General features: G+C 35.5%; 1 protein-coding gene across 4 annotated transcripts in view; it reads left to right on the forward strand.

Moving 5' to 3' along the window:
* Positions 1 to 14,612, forward strand: part of gig (TSC complex subunit tuberin) — a 943,661-nt gene that overhangs the window by 446,799 nt on the left and 482,250 nt on the right. For all 4 annotated transcript variants that reach the window (XM_090415521.1, XM_090415523.1, XM_090415524.1 and 1 more), the window contains one exon: positions 1,520 to 1,658. In XM_090415521.1, coding sequence (XP_090271647.1) covers positions 1,520 to 1,658 — 139 coding nt within the window. The remainder of the gene's footprint in view (positions 1 to 1,519; positions 1,659 to 14,612) is intronic.

Genomic DNA, 14,612 nt, shown 5'->3' on the forward strand with positions numbered 1-14,612 from the left:
TTGTACAGAAAAATAAGTTATCTACATGCTTTTTTATATTTTTATATATTCATTTCTGTAGCCTGCTTCATATCTAATGCCTTACTTGTACAGACATCCTTTCACATGAACGAAAGGATAAGTCTGAACTGGACAAACACAATTGTTCTTTAATTGTGATCATTTTCATGATAATGGATGTCTATCATTAACACAGTTGCATATCATAGTTACTCTTTTGCATAGATTCTCACAACTCCTCCCATCATAATATAGTTTCCCTGACTCTTTGTTACATCTCATGCTAATAATAACTTCTCCACACCATAACCCAACTCTAAGTTTTTTTTGTATTCAGAGCCTCTTTGCACTCTGCCTGAATTCTTAATATTAAAATTTTCTGATGTTGATGATTTAATATCAGGAGTAGTATATAAGGAGTTTTTATATTTTTGTAGTTGCATGAATTGATTTGACCTTTACCTACTGCTGTCTTTACGCACACACATCTTTAAAATTCAGTAAATGCTGTTATATGTTTACTTTAAGCAATTGCTGTTTTTTGATTATTATAGGAGCAATAAGTGCCTGTGTATATTGTATTTGCTTCCTTCTATATTCCTTCTATATATTTCCTTCCTTCTATATATTAGACTGCCCAAAGAAGGACTGCTATTCGTTTGATTCTAGTTGCCAATAAGAAAAATTTTTTCTAGGCATTCAAATTTCCAGAGTTAGTAGATCTTTAGCATGAGAGTATTTTCTTCTCATTGCACATGGCAATGTTGGCACTGTCTAGTCTCTGTGGGAATGAAAGGTATTATAGAGGATTTATTTTATTTGAAATAAAAAAGTGATTATTTTATTAAGTACAGACTCTACACTGAATGGAAAATACATCCTCCCCTCCTTATACCCATTATAGATAAACAGAATCTTTTATTTCAGATAAAAGACCTTTAGATAAAAATATATCTCAAAAGCATATGAACATATTCAAGTGAACATATTCAGTTCACTTGCTTAATATATTTAAATGAAACAAACTTATCTATCTATATATATACAGGGTGGTTCAAAATTCCACGTACAAACTTTGAAGGGAGGTGGAGAACATCGAAATCAACCATATTCACATGGAAAGCATTACAAAGGACACAAAGATACAGAAATAACACAAGGCAGTAAGTAGTGTTAAAAAAACTTTATTAGCCATAACGGAACAGTTCAATAGTAGTTGGACACATAATATGGTAAACGAGGTGCATGTCTGCCATCTCAGCATTCGTAAAACAACGCATGTTCTTCGTATGGCATCGAAAGCTTGAATGAGGACGCCCCAATTGCTCACCTGAATCGCTAGCGAACAGCACCACCTATCACTTTCGGGTGGCATTTCCGGTCATGCTTTCCTATGTGAATATGGTTGATTTTGATGTTCTCTACCTCTCCTCAAAGTTTGTACGTGGAATTTTGAACCACCCTGTATATATATTTTTATTTATTCTTAGATTTAAAAAAAAAATTTTTTTTTTTGCAGGGACCATGGTGACAAAGCTTCTTCAGGAAATTTAAGTCCACCTGTGACATCTCCAACTTCATGTGCATCGCCATCTAATGTTATTTCTCATTTGTCTCTGAGACAGGCTTTTGATACAATTATCACTTGTTTAAAACAGGTAAGTTCAAAAAAAAAAAAAAAGAAAAAAAAGTCATTATTTTATTAAATACAGCCTTTAAGCTGAATGGAAACTAAACCCTCCCCTCCATATACATAACTAAAGACAATCCACTACACATTTAAAAGAATAAGATAAAACAAAAGTTTCTTTCTTTCTGAAATGTGCAATAGTTATGTCCTTACTTTATGTTAATTATAACTGTTATTTCAAAAGGGAAGTTTTTGTTTTTTTCCCTCCCTAATACCACTACATAAATTTTGAAGAATTATCTTCTTGTTCTGCACATTTAATAGATTCCCCATGATCCAAAAATGTGTATGCATGCACATTTTTGGATCATGGGGAAAAATGTGTATGCATATTTTTAGCAACATTTCCTCTAGATTCTGCAATTTTTTTTTTGTATTCTATATTTTTGAGCTATTTCAATACTCATGAATATTTTGTCAGCATCAAACCGTCTTATTGTTTCTTAATATAGATTTTTAGATATAGAAATTTATTTTAATATTCCAGATGTTTTTCTGTAATTAACTCTTAGATTTGTTTACCATAAAATTTCTAATTTCTGGATTTTCTGGAAATATTTTTTTCAATGAATATTTTAAAGTAGTGTTTTTCATTCAATAAATCAAATTGCTATACATAGATCTCTGGCATCCTGGGTTTCTTTAGGATGAGGAAGTAGTGGAGAGGATCCAGTGGCAAGTGATCTAAATAGTGAATGACCTGCTGAATTCTCCTTATGAGAATAGATGAAGGCTTTGTGGATAAAAAAAAAATAATAAATAAAAAATTGGTTGATAGGCAGAAAAGAGGATATGAAAGAAACACTTAAGTTTTTTAAAAGGTTTTACTGGATTGATACAGTTGAAATTTTTCATCATCAAATTCCTCACATATACTCTCAAGGTGTAGAGGATATGAGAATGCTACATGAAAAAGTAGTACTACCAGCCTCTTGTCAGGACTAGTGTTCTAATGTTTTTTTTCTATCCTCGTTCTCGTTCTTATAGCAAGCTTACCACTAATCTTTACTTAATTTTCCTTTCTCTCTCACACATGCACGTAAGTCTTTTGTCTCTTATCAAACTAATTTATTTCTTAGGATCTTTGCAGTTTTATTGGCCTTTCTATGTTCTAAACGTCAATTTATCACACAACAATCTGATGGAGTTCACCCTATAAGTATTAACACATTTATTTTTTTTACTGCGCCAGCTAATACCTAGGATAGAAAGGATTCTTGCTCAGGGTGACCCCTTCAAAGAGACAATGATAATTTGATCAAGATTAATCTTATCCCTCTGCTTGCTTATTTCTTTCTCACAGTCGTGGCTCGCTTAATATATTTATACTCATGGGTTTATCCTGCTTAGTTCATTGATGATTTTATGAGCGGTAGTTTTGAATTCATATAACGTAAGCAGATCAGGCAAGTACATGAATGAAACAATTTAATGAGCTTTAAAGTGATACACAATAATACAATTCAAGCAGGTTAATATGGTAGCACTCAATTTAGTTCAAAGGCTCTAATTAATTTGTACTAATCACACATATTAAATTTGCAATAACCACTAATACAATCATTTTAGTATAAATTCATAGGTCATCATCATGCCATTCTGATACATGTGACCATCAGTTAACACAACAGCACAATTTACACATTAAGTTTAACATAATCAGATATCTACTCGGCCTCGTGGGCAAACAAATCTTAACACTGTTTCGGACCTATGCCTAGTGGTAGGCTACTCTTACAGTCCCATAAGTTCAGTCCAATATAAATGTTCTCACAGGGAATTCACTCTCTTCTATAACTGGAATTAGTATTTCAAAAGTCTACATTACCATCTCTGTCCTTGAATTCTTAAGACTTGTTCCTGCCTTGTCTGGTCATCAAGGCCTTCAATATAGTCACTTTAGAGGATATCATCCGATCTGTGCGAGTAGAATCTCCGCGGGAAACTGGGAGGTGGCACGGTAACGTCGCCTTGAATGGACGGCATCAATTTAGTTCCTCCGTCACACGACAACGCACAGCTATCCTAGAGCACGGACATAGCTTGGCCCAATACGAACGCTACGACAGACGAACTAAATGCCTTCCGCGACCGGCCAGGAAACTTCCCCAACGACGAGCTCGACCACTGTCCGAGAGACCAGGAACCAGGAAAAAAGATCTGGAATCGTGCTTGCAAGGCCTTTTTGTTTAACTCTTTCTTCTCGGCAAATCTTGATATTCGCGACAACGCGGTCACGTGTGCTAACGTCGATCACCTTAGCTCCCTCTATTTTTTTTTTCGCACGTGTGTCTGCCTTCTTTTCCTGGAAGACGCTGAGGTTTCCTTTTCCAATACTTCTCTCCCTCCCCCCCTCTCTCTCTCATAATGCAGGACGGCAAAAGTGACCCTTGAACCTTGACTCATAGGCCTTGTTAATTTAGTAGTAGAGACTGGCTTTTCAAATGGATTTGCCAGCTTACATGGATCTCTATATCTGGTTCACACTTAATACAGATTATATATAAAATATAAAAGCTTTCTATACAAATTCATGAAATTCCTAAATTTTAAGTGTTTTGTACTTGTAAACAGCTTACACTTATCCTATTGCCAACGTTCCATATTCTCTGCCTTAAGGTTGTGACCTGAATATTTTATAACAAACATTTCATAGCTTATTCAGGACACGGCACTAGTATTGTCTGATATATTTTGTCTTCTAAGACACTTCATACTCTATTAGTCTCTATCAGTCTTCTTCTGGCACTTTTTCCTCACCCATTATGTTAACATGATCATCTCTCCTTTGATTAGATCTACTTACATTCCCGAATGCTAGCAATGTTAAGTTCCTTCCTCATATTCTTTATAATATGATTTTACCATTGATGGCATCTGTTCACTAGACTTTCTGAGAATTCTAATATCTGTTGTTTTATTTCTAATCAAGTCATTGTAACCAAGCTTTCAGATGTACTGGTTTGAACACTGTTATTCAGCTAGTTTAGTGTTTTGACTAATTCTTTATTCCATTTAAATTTATTCAGTTAACTTTCTATGATCCGACATATTTATCATCTTCAGTAAATATTGTACCTAAATAATCTGAAATTTTTTATTTGTTCTATAGGTTCTCTTCTCCATTCAGGATGCAGTCGATGTTTTCAGTGTTCATGCCTATTTTCATAGTCTAGTCTTTTTTATTGTTGATTTTCATAACAAATATATTGCAGCAGTTATTTAGTTTAGTTAAGGAAACCTGCAATTGTGTACCAGCTTTATTTAGGAGGGTAACATTACATTTTTAGTAAAGAGCTGAGATTAATATCTACAATTTTCTACCTGCCATAATTGATCTATATATGATGATGAATAGCAGTAGAGGTAATGTGGGCCTTATATTTCATTTTACACAAATTATGGACTCTACAATCATGTCAGAAATAATTATTTTAATTTCCAAAAGTTTCTTAAGGTCATCATCTGGACTGTACACACACACATATATATATATATATAGAGAGAGAGAATCATCATCATCATCATCAAATTCCTGCCATGTACCCTCAAGGGGTGTACAGGATATGACAGTACTACATGAAAAAATTACATCATTACTAACTTCCTATCTACAATTTTCCTCCAAATCAGTCTGTTACTTGTCAAGACTCCAACATTATCAGATCTTATATTTCTATCATCTAAGGCACTTTGTACCGTATCAATCCACCTATGTCTTGGTCTTCCCTGGGTCGTTTTCTTGCCAACCCGGCAGAGAACACTTGTTTTGCTAATCTTTCCTCTCCCATTCTATTTAAGTGACCATACCACCTGAGATTAGCTCTGCTAATACATTCCTGGATGCTGACAATGTCAAGTTCTTTCCTAATATCCTCATTTTTAATATGATATTGCCATTGATGCCATCTGTTCACGCCTCTAATCTTTCTCAGGACTCTCATATCTGCAGTCTCTAGTCTTTGGTCAAGTGTTTTACTTCTGCCCCAGCTCTCAGATCCATAAGTTAAAACTGGTTTGAACACTCTCTTCTATACAGCTAATTTAGTGTTCCGACTAATTTCTCTCTTATTCCATATGAATTTATTCAATTGACTTCCCACCATACCAGCTTTGCTGATTCTGTTGTCTATTTCTATATTTAATTTACCATCTTCAGTAAAAATCGTGCCTAAGTAGCTGAAATGTTTTACTTGTTCCACAGTTTCTCCATTCACAACACAGTTGATATTTTCAATGATTCTGCCTATTTTCATTGTCTTTGTCTTTTTATTGCTGACCTTCATACCATATCTATTACAACAGCTATTCAATTTAGTCAGAGAATCTTGCAGACTTGTAACGGATTTATTTAGAAGTATAACATCATCCGCATAAAGCAAAGAGCTGACATTAACATCTCCAATTTTGATATCAGGTTTAATACCACTTTCCTTCATAATGTGATCCATATAGATAATGAATAACAGAGGGGATAATGTGCATCCTTGTTTCACACCAGATTTAACATTAAACCATCTTCCTGTACTTCCTTCAATTCTAACTGCTGACTTACAACTCAAATAAAGACTAAGTATTGCTTGATATAATGCCTCATTGATACCATATAACTGCAGCGTATTGAATAGCTTCTCTCTTGGCACCTTGTCATATGCCTTTTCCAAATCAACAAAACTTAAATACAGATCTTTGTTATATTCCCATGCTTTCTCGACTATTTGTCGTAAAGTGAAGATCTGATCCTGACAGCCTCTATTTGGCCTGAATCCAGCTTGTTCTTCACCAAGCTTTTCTTCCACAATTCTTCTCAAACGTTTCTCAAGTATACTTGCATAGATCTTGCCAGGAGCACTCAGTAAGGAAATACCTCTGTAATTCTCACATTCAGTTTTATTTCCCTTTTTATATATGGGTACTATGAGAGCTCTACTCCAGTCATCAGGAATTTGTCCCTCTGTCCAGGCTTTCTGAACTATGCAGTGCAGCCACTGTAAGACTTTTATAACACCATACTTCAGCATTTCTGGTCGAATATCATCTACTCCTGCTGCCTTTCCACATTTCAAGCCTTTGATGGCTTTTTCTACTTCAAGTATGGATATGTATTCCTGACTGCATGCCTGGTCAGTGTTTTTTATCACTGTGCTGTCATCACTGCTTGTTTCATTTAGCAGTTTTTCAAAGTAATTACTCCATACTTCAAGGATATCTTTTTCTCCTGTTTTTATGTCACCTTTATCATCTCTAACTCCTTTTACAGCACTCTTTCCTCCATTCCTAAGTTTCTTCAACAACCTCCATAATATTTTGCCACCTTCTTGATATTTATTTTCTATGTTGTTACCAAAGTCCTCCCATGACTTTTGTTTAGCTAGTTTTACACACTGTTTAGCTTTCTTACATTTGTCTCTGTATTCTTTAAGAGTAACAGCTGACTTATTTGCCAGGAACTTTTGATATGCTTTCTTCTTTTCCTTTACTGCCTCTTTATCTTCCTGTGTCCACCATGATTTTTTTATCCTTGCACACAACCTCACCACATGCCTCTCTGGCAGAATCAATCAATGTTTTCTTCAGAGTTTGCCACTGAATCTCCAAGGTTTGATTCCTGTTCTCAAACACTTTCATTTTCTTTTCAATAATCTTTCTGTATTTTAGTCTACAGTTCACATCTGAGAGCTGCTCAACTTTTATTCGCTTTAAAACTTTCTTGCATGTTATTCTTTTCAATATGAAAAGAATATTTAAAATATTAGAAGTTTCCAAATGTACTTTATCTGCTATTGTGCTAGGGATAAATCTTAAGCTTCTTTCTAAAGCCACCTTTAAACCTCCTTCAAAATTAAAGAACTTACTCAACTCATCCAGCGATCCTCCCTTCACTGGCCCACCCTGGAAAAAAAGATGTAAGGTTATATTTCTGTAATATTCTGTTTATTTTGTCTGATATCCCTTTAATGTATGGAATGGTTATGGTTTTATTGTAGTCTAGTTTATTTTTGTTCAAGTGAGGACTTATACAGAATTTTATTGATAATATTTTAATGAATTTAGTTTAATCTTTTATCCAAGTGAGCAAACAAAGTTTCTGACTGAAGTATCTTCGCGACCGAGGCAATTCATGATAAAGGTTGACCAAGCTCTCATCCTTCCTTGTCTTAGTATCTCCCATAATGCAAAGCACATCTCCTTGTGGTCATGCATAATGCTATGCATTAAGGGAATGGAAACTACCCAGCCCAGTCTCGACCTTTATTGAGGTCTTGTCACTGGGAGCCAGACCCAGAGGTGTCTGGGTCTGTAAGTGCTTTTTCACTGGAGCAAATCTTCAAAACCCTGTTTTGTAGTGTATTAATGACCCCTAGTTTTTGTGTTGGGTGGTGGTAGGAGTTTATGTGATTGGTCAGTATGCGTCAGTGCCAGTATGTTCTGATAATTCATGGAGATTCAATGCACAAGTGATGCAGTTACTACGGTAAGTTGAAGATTCAAGTTTCTGTTTTGATTAACTGACTGGCTTTTTAAAACATTGTAGAGACAGCAATATCATTCCAAACTGCATCAAACTGGAAAGAAAATTTACCTCGACAAAGGCACTACGAATATACCACCGTATGTAGAAGGTGTTGCTCAGAGAACAGATCCAGGCTACTTGAAAGAACTTGGCTTTTGCTCAAAACCAGGTCTGGAATTAAAAATCTGAACTTTCAAGTTGTTTGAACCCAGATATTTTGGATATCCTTGAGAGGATTATGGACAATTTGGCTAATCACATCTGTGAAACAAAAAAGCAAAAGTCATATCCATATTTCTTCGACTTAATGATCAACATTATTTGGAAAACCAATGGACATATTTGAATTTCTCCGAAGTGAACAAAAACAGCCAACCACAAGTCAGTGATAAAAACCACCAGAAGCAAGGGCCAACAGGAGCCACCAACTGTCTTCAGCGAACAGTCAACTGATCTAACCACGCCTTGAACAATGATGAACACCATGGCACCCAGAATGATTAACAAACTTGATTTTATTTACCATATAGAAAAAAGCTTAAGATTTATCCCAACCACCATAGCAGATAAAATACATTTAGAAACCTGTAACATTTTAAATTTAAATTATACAAAAACAATAACCAACATCCTAACAAAATCGGAATTGACAGTGGTGAAATCACTAAAATTAAATCTGGACATTGTAATTACTAGAGCCAATAAAGGCGGTGCCACAGTTATTCTAAAGCAAACTACATACTTACAAAAAATGAATCTAATAGTCTCGGACAACAGCGCCTTTAAACTCGTTAACTATGACCCAACCAATCGAATAAAAACAAAATAAAACTGCGAAGCTACTTAAATCAATCACTACATGGCCCAAAAATATGGTTAAAAAATTACTTCCTCACTCTGCTGATTTGCCGAGAATTTACGATCCGTTATACATTCACAAACAAAACACACCACTCTGCCCGATACTCAAAGGTATAGACAGCCCCAATTATCACTAGCCAAGAAACTAGCATCAACACTCAAGGAGTTGGTAGGTCATTCCCCAATCCTATATTAAAAATGCACAATACTTTGTAAATAAAATCGAAGACATCACACTGGAAAATGATGATTTATTAGTCAGTTTTGATGTCTCTTTTCTCTTCACAAATGTCCCAATCAATGACACACTCATCCTTCTATTACAGGACAAATTCCCTCCCGACATCATGGCTCTCTTTGCACATGTACTACGTTGTGGCTATTTTGTGTGGCAAAACACTTTCTACCTACAAAAAGAAGGCACAGCTATGGGCTCACCATTATCCCTCTTTCTCCATTGCTAACTTTCATGTGGAACATTTTGAGCAACGTGCTCTAGATTCCTCTCCTTGAAAACCCCAAGTCTGGCTTAGATACGTTGACAATGTTTTCGCTATCAGGCCCTACATTAGACATTTTCCTCAGCCACCTAAACAAACAACACAAATGCGTACAATTCACAATTGAGATTGAAAAGCATAATACCCTTCCGTTTCTAGATACACAATCCTGTTTTTCTAGACACATCTTCCTTCTGATAGTCCTTTCTTCACTGTTTACCAGAAACCGACACACATACTGGCCAATATATACACATAAACTCCTACCACCACTGAACACAAAAACTAGTGTTCATTAATACACTAAAAAACAGGACTTTGAAGATTTGCTCCAGTGAACAAGCACTTAAAGATGAATTAAAAGTTATCAGCTATACCTTCCTAAAACATGGGTATATCTAAAATACTATCAACAAAATTGTCTGCAAGATCTCACTTAAAAACAAAAATAAACTGGACTACAATAAAACTGTAACTATTCCTACATTAAAGTGATATCAGACAAAATGAAAAGAATACCGCAGAAATACAACCTTAAAGCTACCTTTAAAAATCTCCTGCAAAATTAAAGAACTTAACTCATCCAAGGATCCTCTCCCTCCACAGGCCCACCTTGGAGTATACTGTATTCATTGCACCTGTAATTTGCCCTATATAGGGGAAACAGGATGCACAATTCCTATCAGAAAAAAGGAATATAAATGACACATCAAATATAATAACTATGGTCAAGCATCACACCAAAACATGGTATGAACATAAATTTAAGGAGGCCTGTGAGATTCTCATCAACCACCCTAATCTTAACAATAATGATGGTCTAAAAATCCCAGGAATATGGAAGGCACATATTCTACCCACTTAACCTTTCTCCCTAAAAGTTAATTAGAAATAGGACCATAGGTATAGAAAGCTTTTTACCTTGGTATATACTATGTTAAAGATACCAAGCAATTTTATAAGCTAGGTTTTAATCCTTTTTCCCAAGTAAGTAAACAGACAAGTAAGTCGAGTTTGTGCCTGAACATAGTTAAATTCCGAGGCAACTCATGGTAAAGGTGGAGTAAACTCCGATCACTTTCCTTAGTATTTTCCCCTAATGCAAAGCACATTCTCTTGCAGAGATGTATGATGCTATGCATTAAAGGCAAGGGCCACTACCTAGACCGGTTTCTACCTTTATTCAGATCTCGTCAGTGGGAGCCAGACCCAAAAAATGCCAAGGTTGAAGTAATGCAGAGCTTATGAATTTTACCTAAACAAGTTGCCACAAGGTGCTTTGACCTTATTAAATAAAAATCTCAGGATGAGAGTAAGATGTAGAAAGCATTTTTGGAAATTATGGAGACAACTACTGTGTTTGAATAAAAACTTTAGTTTAATATTACTAAAATTTACAATTCGACGTTTCGCCTTTATGTCAAGGTCATCTTCTGGAGCGTACAAATATACACAAGAAACAAGCTATACTACAATCAGACTGGTTCATTAAAGAAACTGACTAACCGCTACCACAATTGTTGGCCTGACCTCTGGTGAAAAAAAAAAAAAATAATAATAATAAAAAAAAAAAAAAAAAAAATTATACATGAATGCTAGAGTCCTATTATTTGTGTTGTCTATTATATACATATATTAACATCATTCCAGCCAGTTGGAATGGAATGGTTTCTAATACTAGCGGATTGGCTAGTAGTCCTGACTTATGTTGAATCTTTCATATTAGGTTGGCTGAATGTGTGTCATCCAGATCCTTGGAATTTTCATACCATCTTTATTGTTGATATTTGGGTGGTTTATCAGGATTTCGCAGGATTCTTTAAATTTTCTTTCGTACCATGTTTTTGTGCGGTGTAAGAGGTCAGACCAACAATTGTACCACAATTATTGGCCTGACCTCTGGTGAAAAAAATAAAAAATAAAATAAAAATAAAATAAAAATAATAAAAAAAATAAATAAATAAAAAAAAATAATAATAAAATAAAAAAAAATTATACATCAATGCTAGAGTCCTATTATTTGTGTTGTCTACTTTTTTATTTTATTTTATTATTATTATTTATTTATTTTATTTTATTTTATTTTTTTTTAATTTTATTTTTTTATTTTTTTTTTTATTTATTTTTTTTTTTTTCACCAGAGGTCAGGCCAACAATTGTGGTATTGGTTGGTCAGTGTCTTTAATGAACCAGTCTGATTGTAGTATAGCTTGTTTCTTGTGTATATTTGTACGCTCCAGAAGATGACCTTGACATAAAGTTCGAAACGTCGAATTGTAAATTTTAGTAATATTAAACTAAAGTTTTTATTCAAACACGGTAGTTGTCTCCATAATTTCCAAAAATGCATTCGGATCACCGTGCAAGCCTAAAAGAAAGGATTGAGATCATCCATGGAAATGATACCCACAAGTGCTGCAATCGCTATGGTAAGCTAAAGATTCGTATTTCTCTCCTGATCAATTGGCTGGCCTTTTTAAAAAGATGCAGAGACAATAACCTCATTCCGATCTGCATCAGGCTAAAAAAGAAATTTACGTCCGCTAAGGCACTCCGTATCTATGACCACACAGAAAAAGCAATGCTTAGAGAACAGATCCAAACAGCCCGCCAAAACCTAGCTACAACACAAAATCTGGTTTCTAAATTACAATCAGAACTATCGAACTATGTTAATCCAGACATTCTACAAACACTTGAAAGAATTACTGACAATTCGGCCAAGCATACCCTGGAAAAGAATAAAGAAAAACTCAAGAAAAAATTCCACAGGTTGAAACAACGGCAAAATATGGCGGCCAATCACAGGAATCCACCCAATCAGAGGACTTCCTCCCCGAGAAACAACAATGAACAACAAACAAGGGAGACAAGGAGCGACTAACCACCGACAAGCAAGAACCATGTGATTAACCTATCAAGCCACACCCTGAACAACAGCGAACTCACGCTGCTGAATAAAGGACTGAACTACGCAATAGCACCTAAAAAGGTAAACAAATTGGATTTTATCTACCACATTGAAAGAGGCATCAGATCCCTACCTAACAATATAGCAGATAAAATACGACTAGAAACCAGTAATGTTCTAAATACCAAGAAAACCGTACAGAACAACCTGACTAAAACAGAATTAGCAGCAATTAAATCATTAAAAGCCAAACAAAACATAATAATAACGAAAGCGGATAAAGGCAGTGCCACTGTTGTCCTTGACAGGTCAACATACATACTGCAAATGAACCAACTAGTAGCCGACAACAACACATATAAAATGGTAAATTATAACCCAACAAAAAGGATAAAGGACAAAACAGAAAAACTACTAAAGTCCGTCACTTCTTGGCCACTAGACACAGTTAAAAAACTCAAACCCCACTACGCCTGCCCCCCCCAGAATATATGGGGTTCCGAAAATACACAAACAAAATGTGCCCCTTCGACCAATAGTGGAAGGAATAGACAGTCCCAATTACCACCTAGCCAAGAAATTAGCGGCAACACTCAAGGAGTTGGTAGGTCATTCCCCCTCCTACATAAAAAACACACAACACTTTATAAACAAAATCAAAAACATAACACTCGACAAAGACGACTTATTAGTCAGTTTTGACGTTTCTGCCCTTTTCACTAATGTCCCCATCAATGACACAATTCTCCTACTACAGAACAAATTTCTGCCCGACATTACGGCCCTCTTTGCCCACGTACTAAAGTCTGGTTACTTCGTGTGGCAAAACAAATTCTACCTGCAAAAGGAAGGTACAGCCATGGGCTCACCATTATCCCCCCCAATCACGAACTTCTACATGGAAACCTTTGAGCAAAGGGCTCTTGATTCCGCCACGCTTCGACCGACAATCTGGCTCGCTCAGATACGTTGACAACGTGTTCACGATCTGGCAGCACGGGCGACAAACGCTAAACACATTCCTCAGCCACCTAAACAAACAACACGAACGCATACAATTTACCATCGAAATCGAAAACCAAAATTCGCTCCCGTTCCTAGACACACTAGTTACACGTCTTTCTTCAGGCAGTCTATCCTTCACGGTCTACCGAAAACCGACACACACACGGGCCAATACATACATGCGAATTCATACCACCACCCAGCACAAAAATATGTAGTCATTAACACCCTTAAAAACAGAGCCACAACTATTTGCTCTAACCAGCAAGCCCTGAAACAAGAACTAAAAATCATTAGTGACACATTCATAAATAATGGCTATAACAAAAATACTGTCAATAAAATACTCTATAAAACCTCAACAAAAACGAATCTAGATTACAGCAAAACCATAGCCATCCCATACATTAAAGGGTTATCAGAAAAAATCAACAGAATCCTACAACATTATAACCTCAATGCCACCTTTAAACCACCCACTAAACTTAAAACCATATTCAGTTCCTCTAAGGATCCTCTCCTCCCATTAGTACATCCTGGAGTCTATTGCATCCGCTGCACTTGTAACTTACCGTACATTGGTGAAACAGGATGGACAATCCCTATACGCAAGAAAGAACACATTAGACACATTAAATATAACCATTATGGTGAAGCAGGCCTCTCAGACCATGCACTTAACACCTTACACCAAATCAACTGGAAAAGCACCTGCTCCTTACACCGCACAAAAACATGGTACGAAAGAAAATTTAAAGAATCCTGCAAAATCCTGATAAACCACCCAAATATCAACAATAAAGATGGTATGAAAATTCCAAGGATCTGGATGGCACACATTCAGCCAACCTAATATGAAAGATTCAACATAAGTCAGGACTCTAGCCAATCCGCTAGTATTAGAAACCATTCCACTCCAACTGGCTGGAATGATGTTAATATATGTATATAGTAGACAACACAAATAATAGGACTCTAGCATTGATGTATAATTTTTTTTTTTTTATTATTATTATTTTATTTTTATTTTTATTTTTTTTATTATTTATTTTTTTATTTTTTTAAAAAAATTTTTTTTTTCACCAGAGGTCAGGCCAACAATTGTGGTAGCGGTTGGTCAGTGTCTTTAAT

Source organism: Typopeltis vanoorti, chromosome 3 (assembly GCF_054136105.1).
Source record: "Typopeltis vanoorti isolate ZY-2024b chromosome 3, IOZ_Tvanoo_1.0, whole genome shotgun sequence".
Taxonomy (NCBI): domain Eukaryota; kingdom Metazoa; phylum Arthropoda; class Arachnida; order Uropygi; family Thelyphonidae; genus Typopeltis; species Typopeltis vanoorti.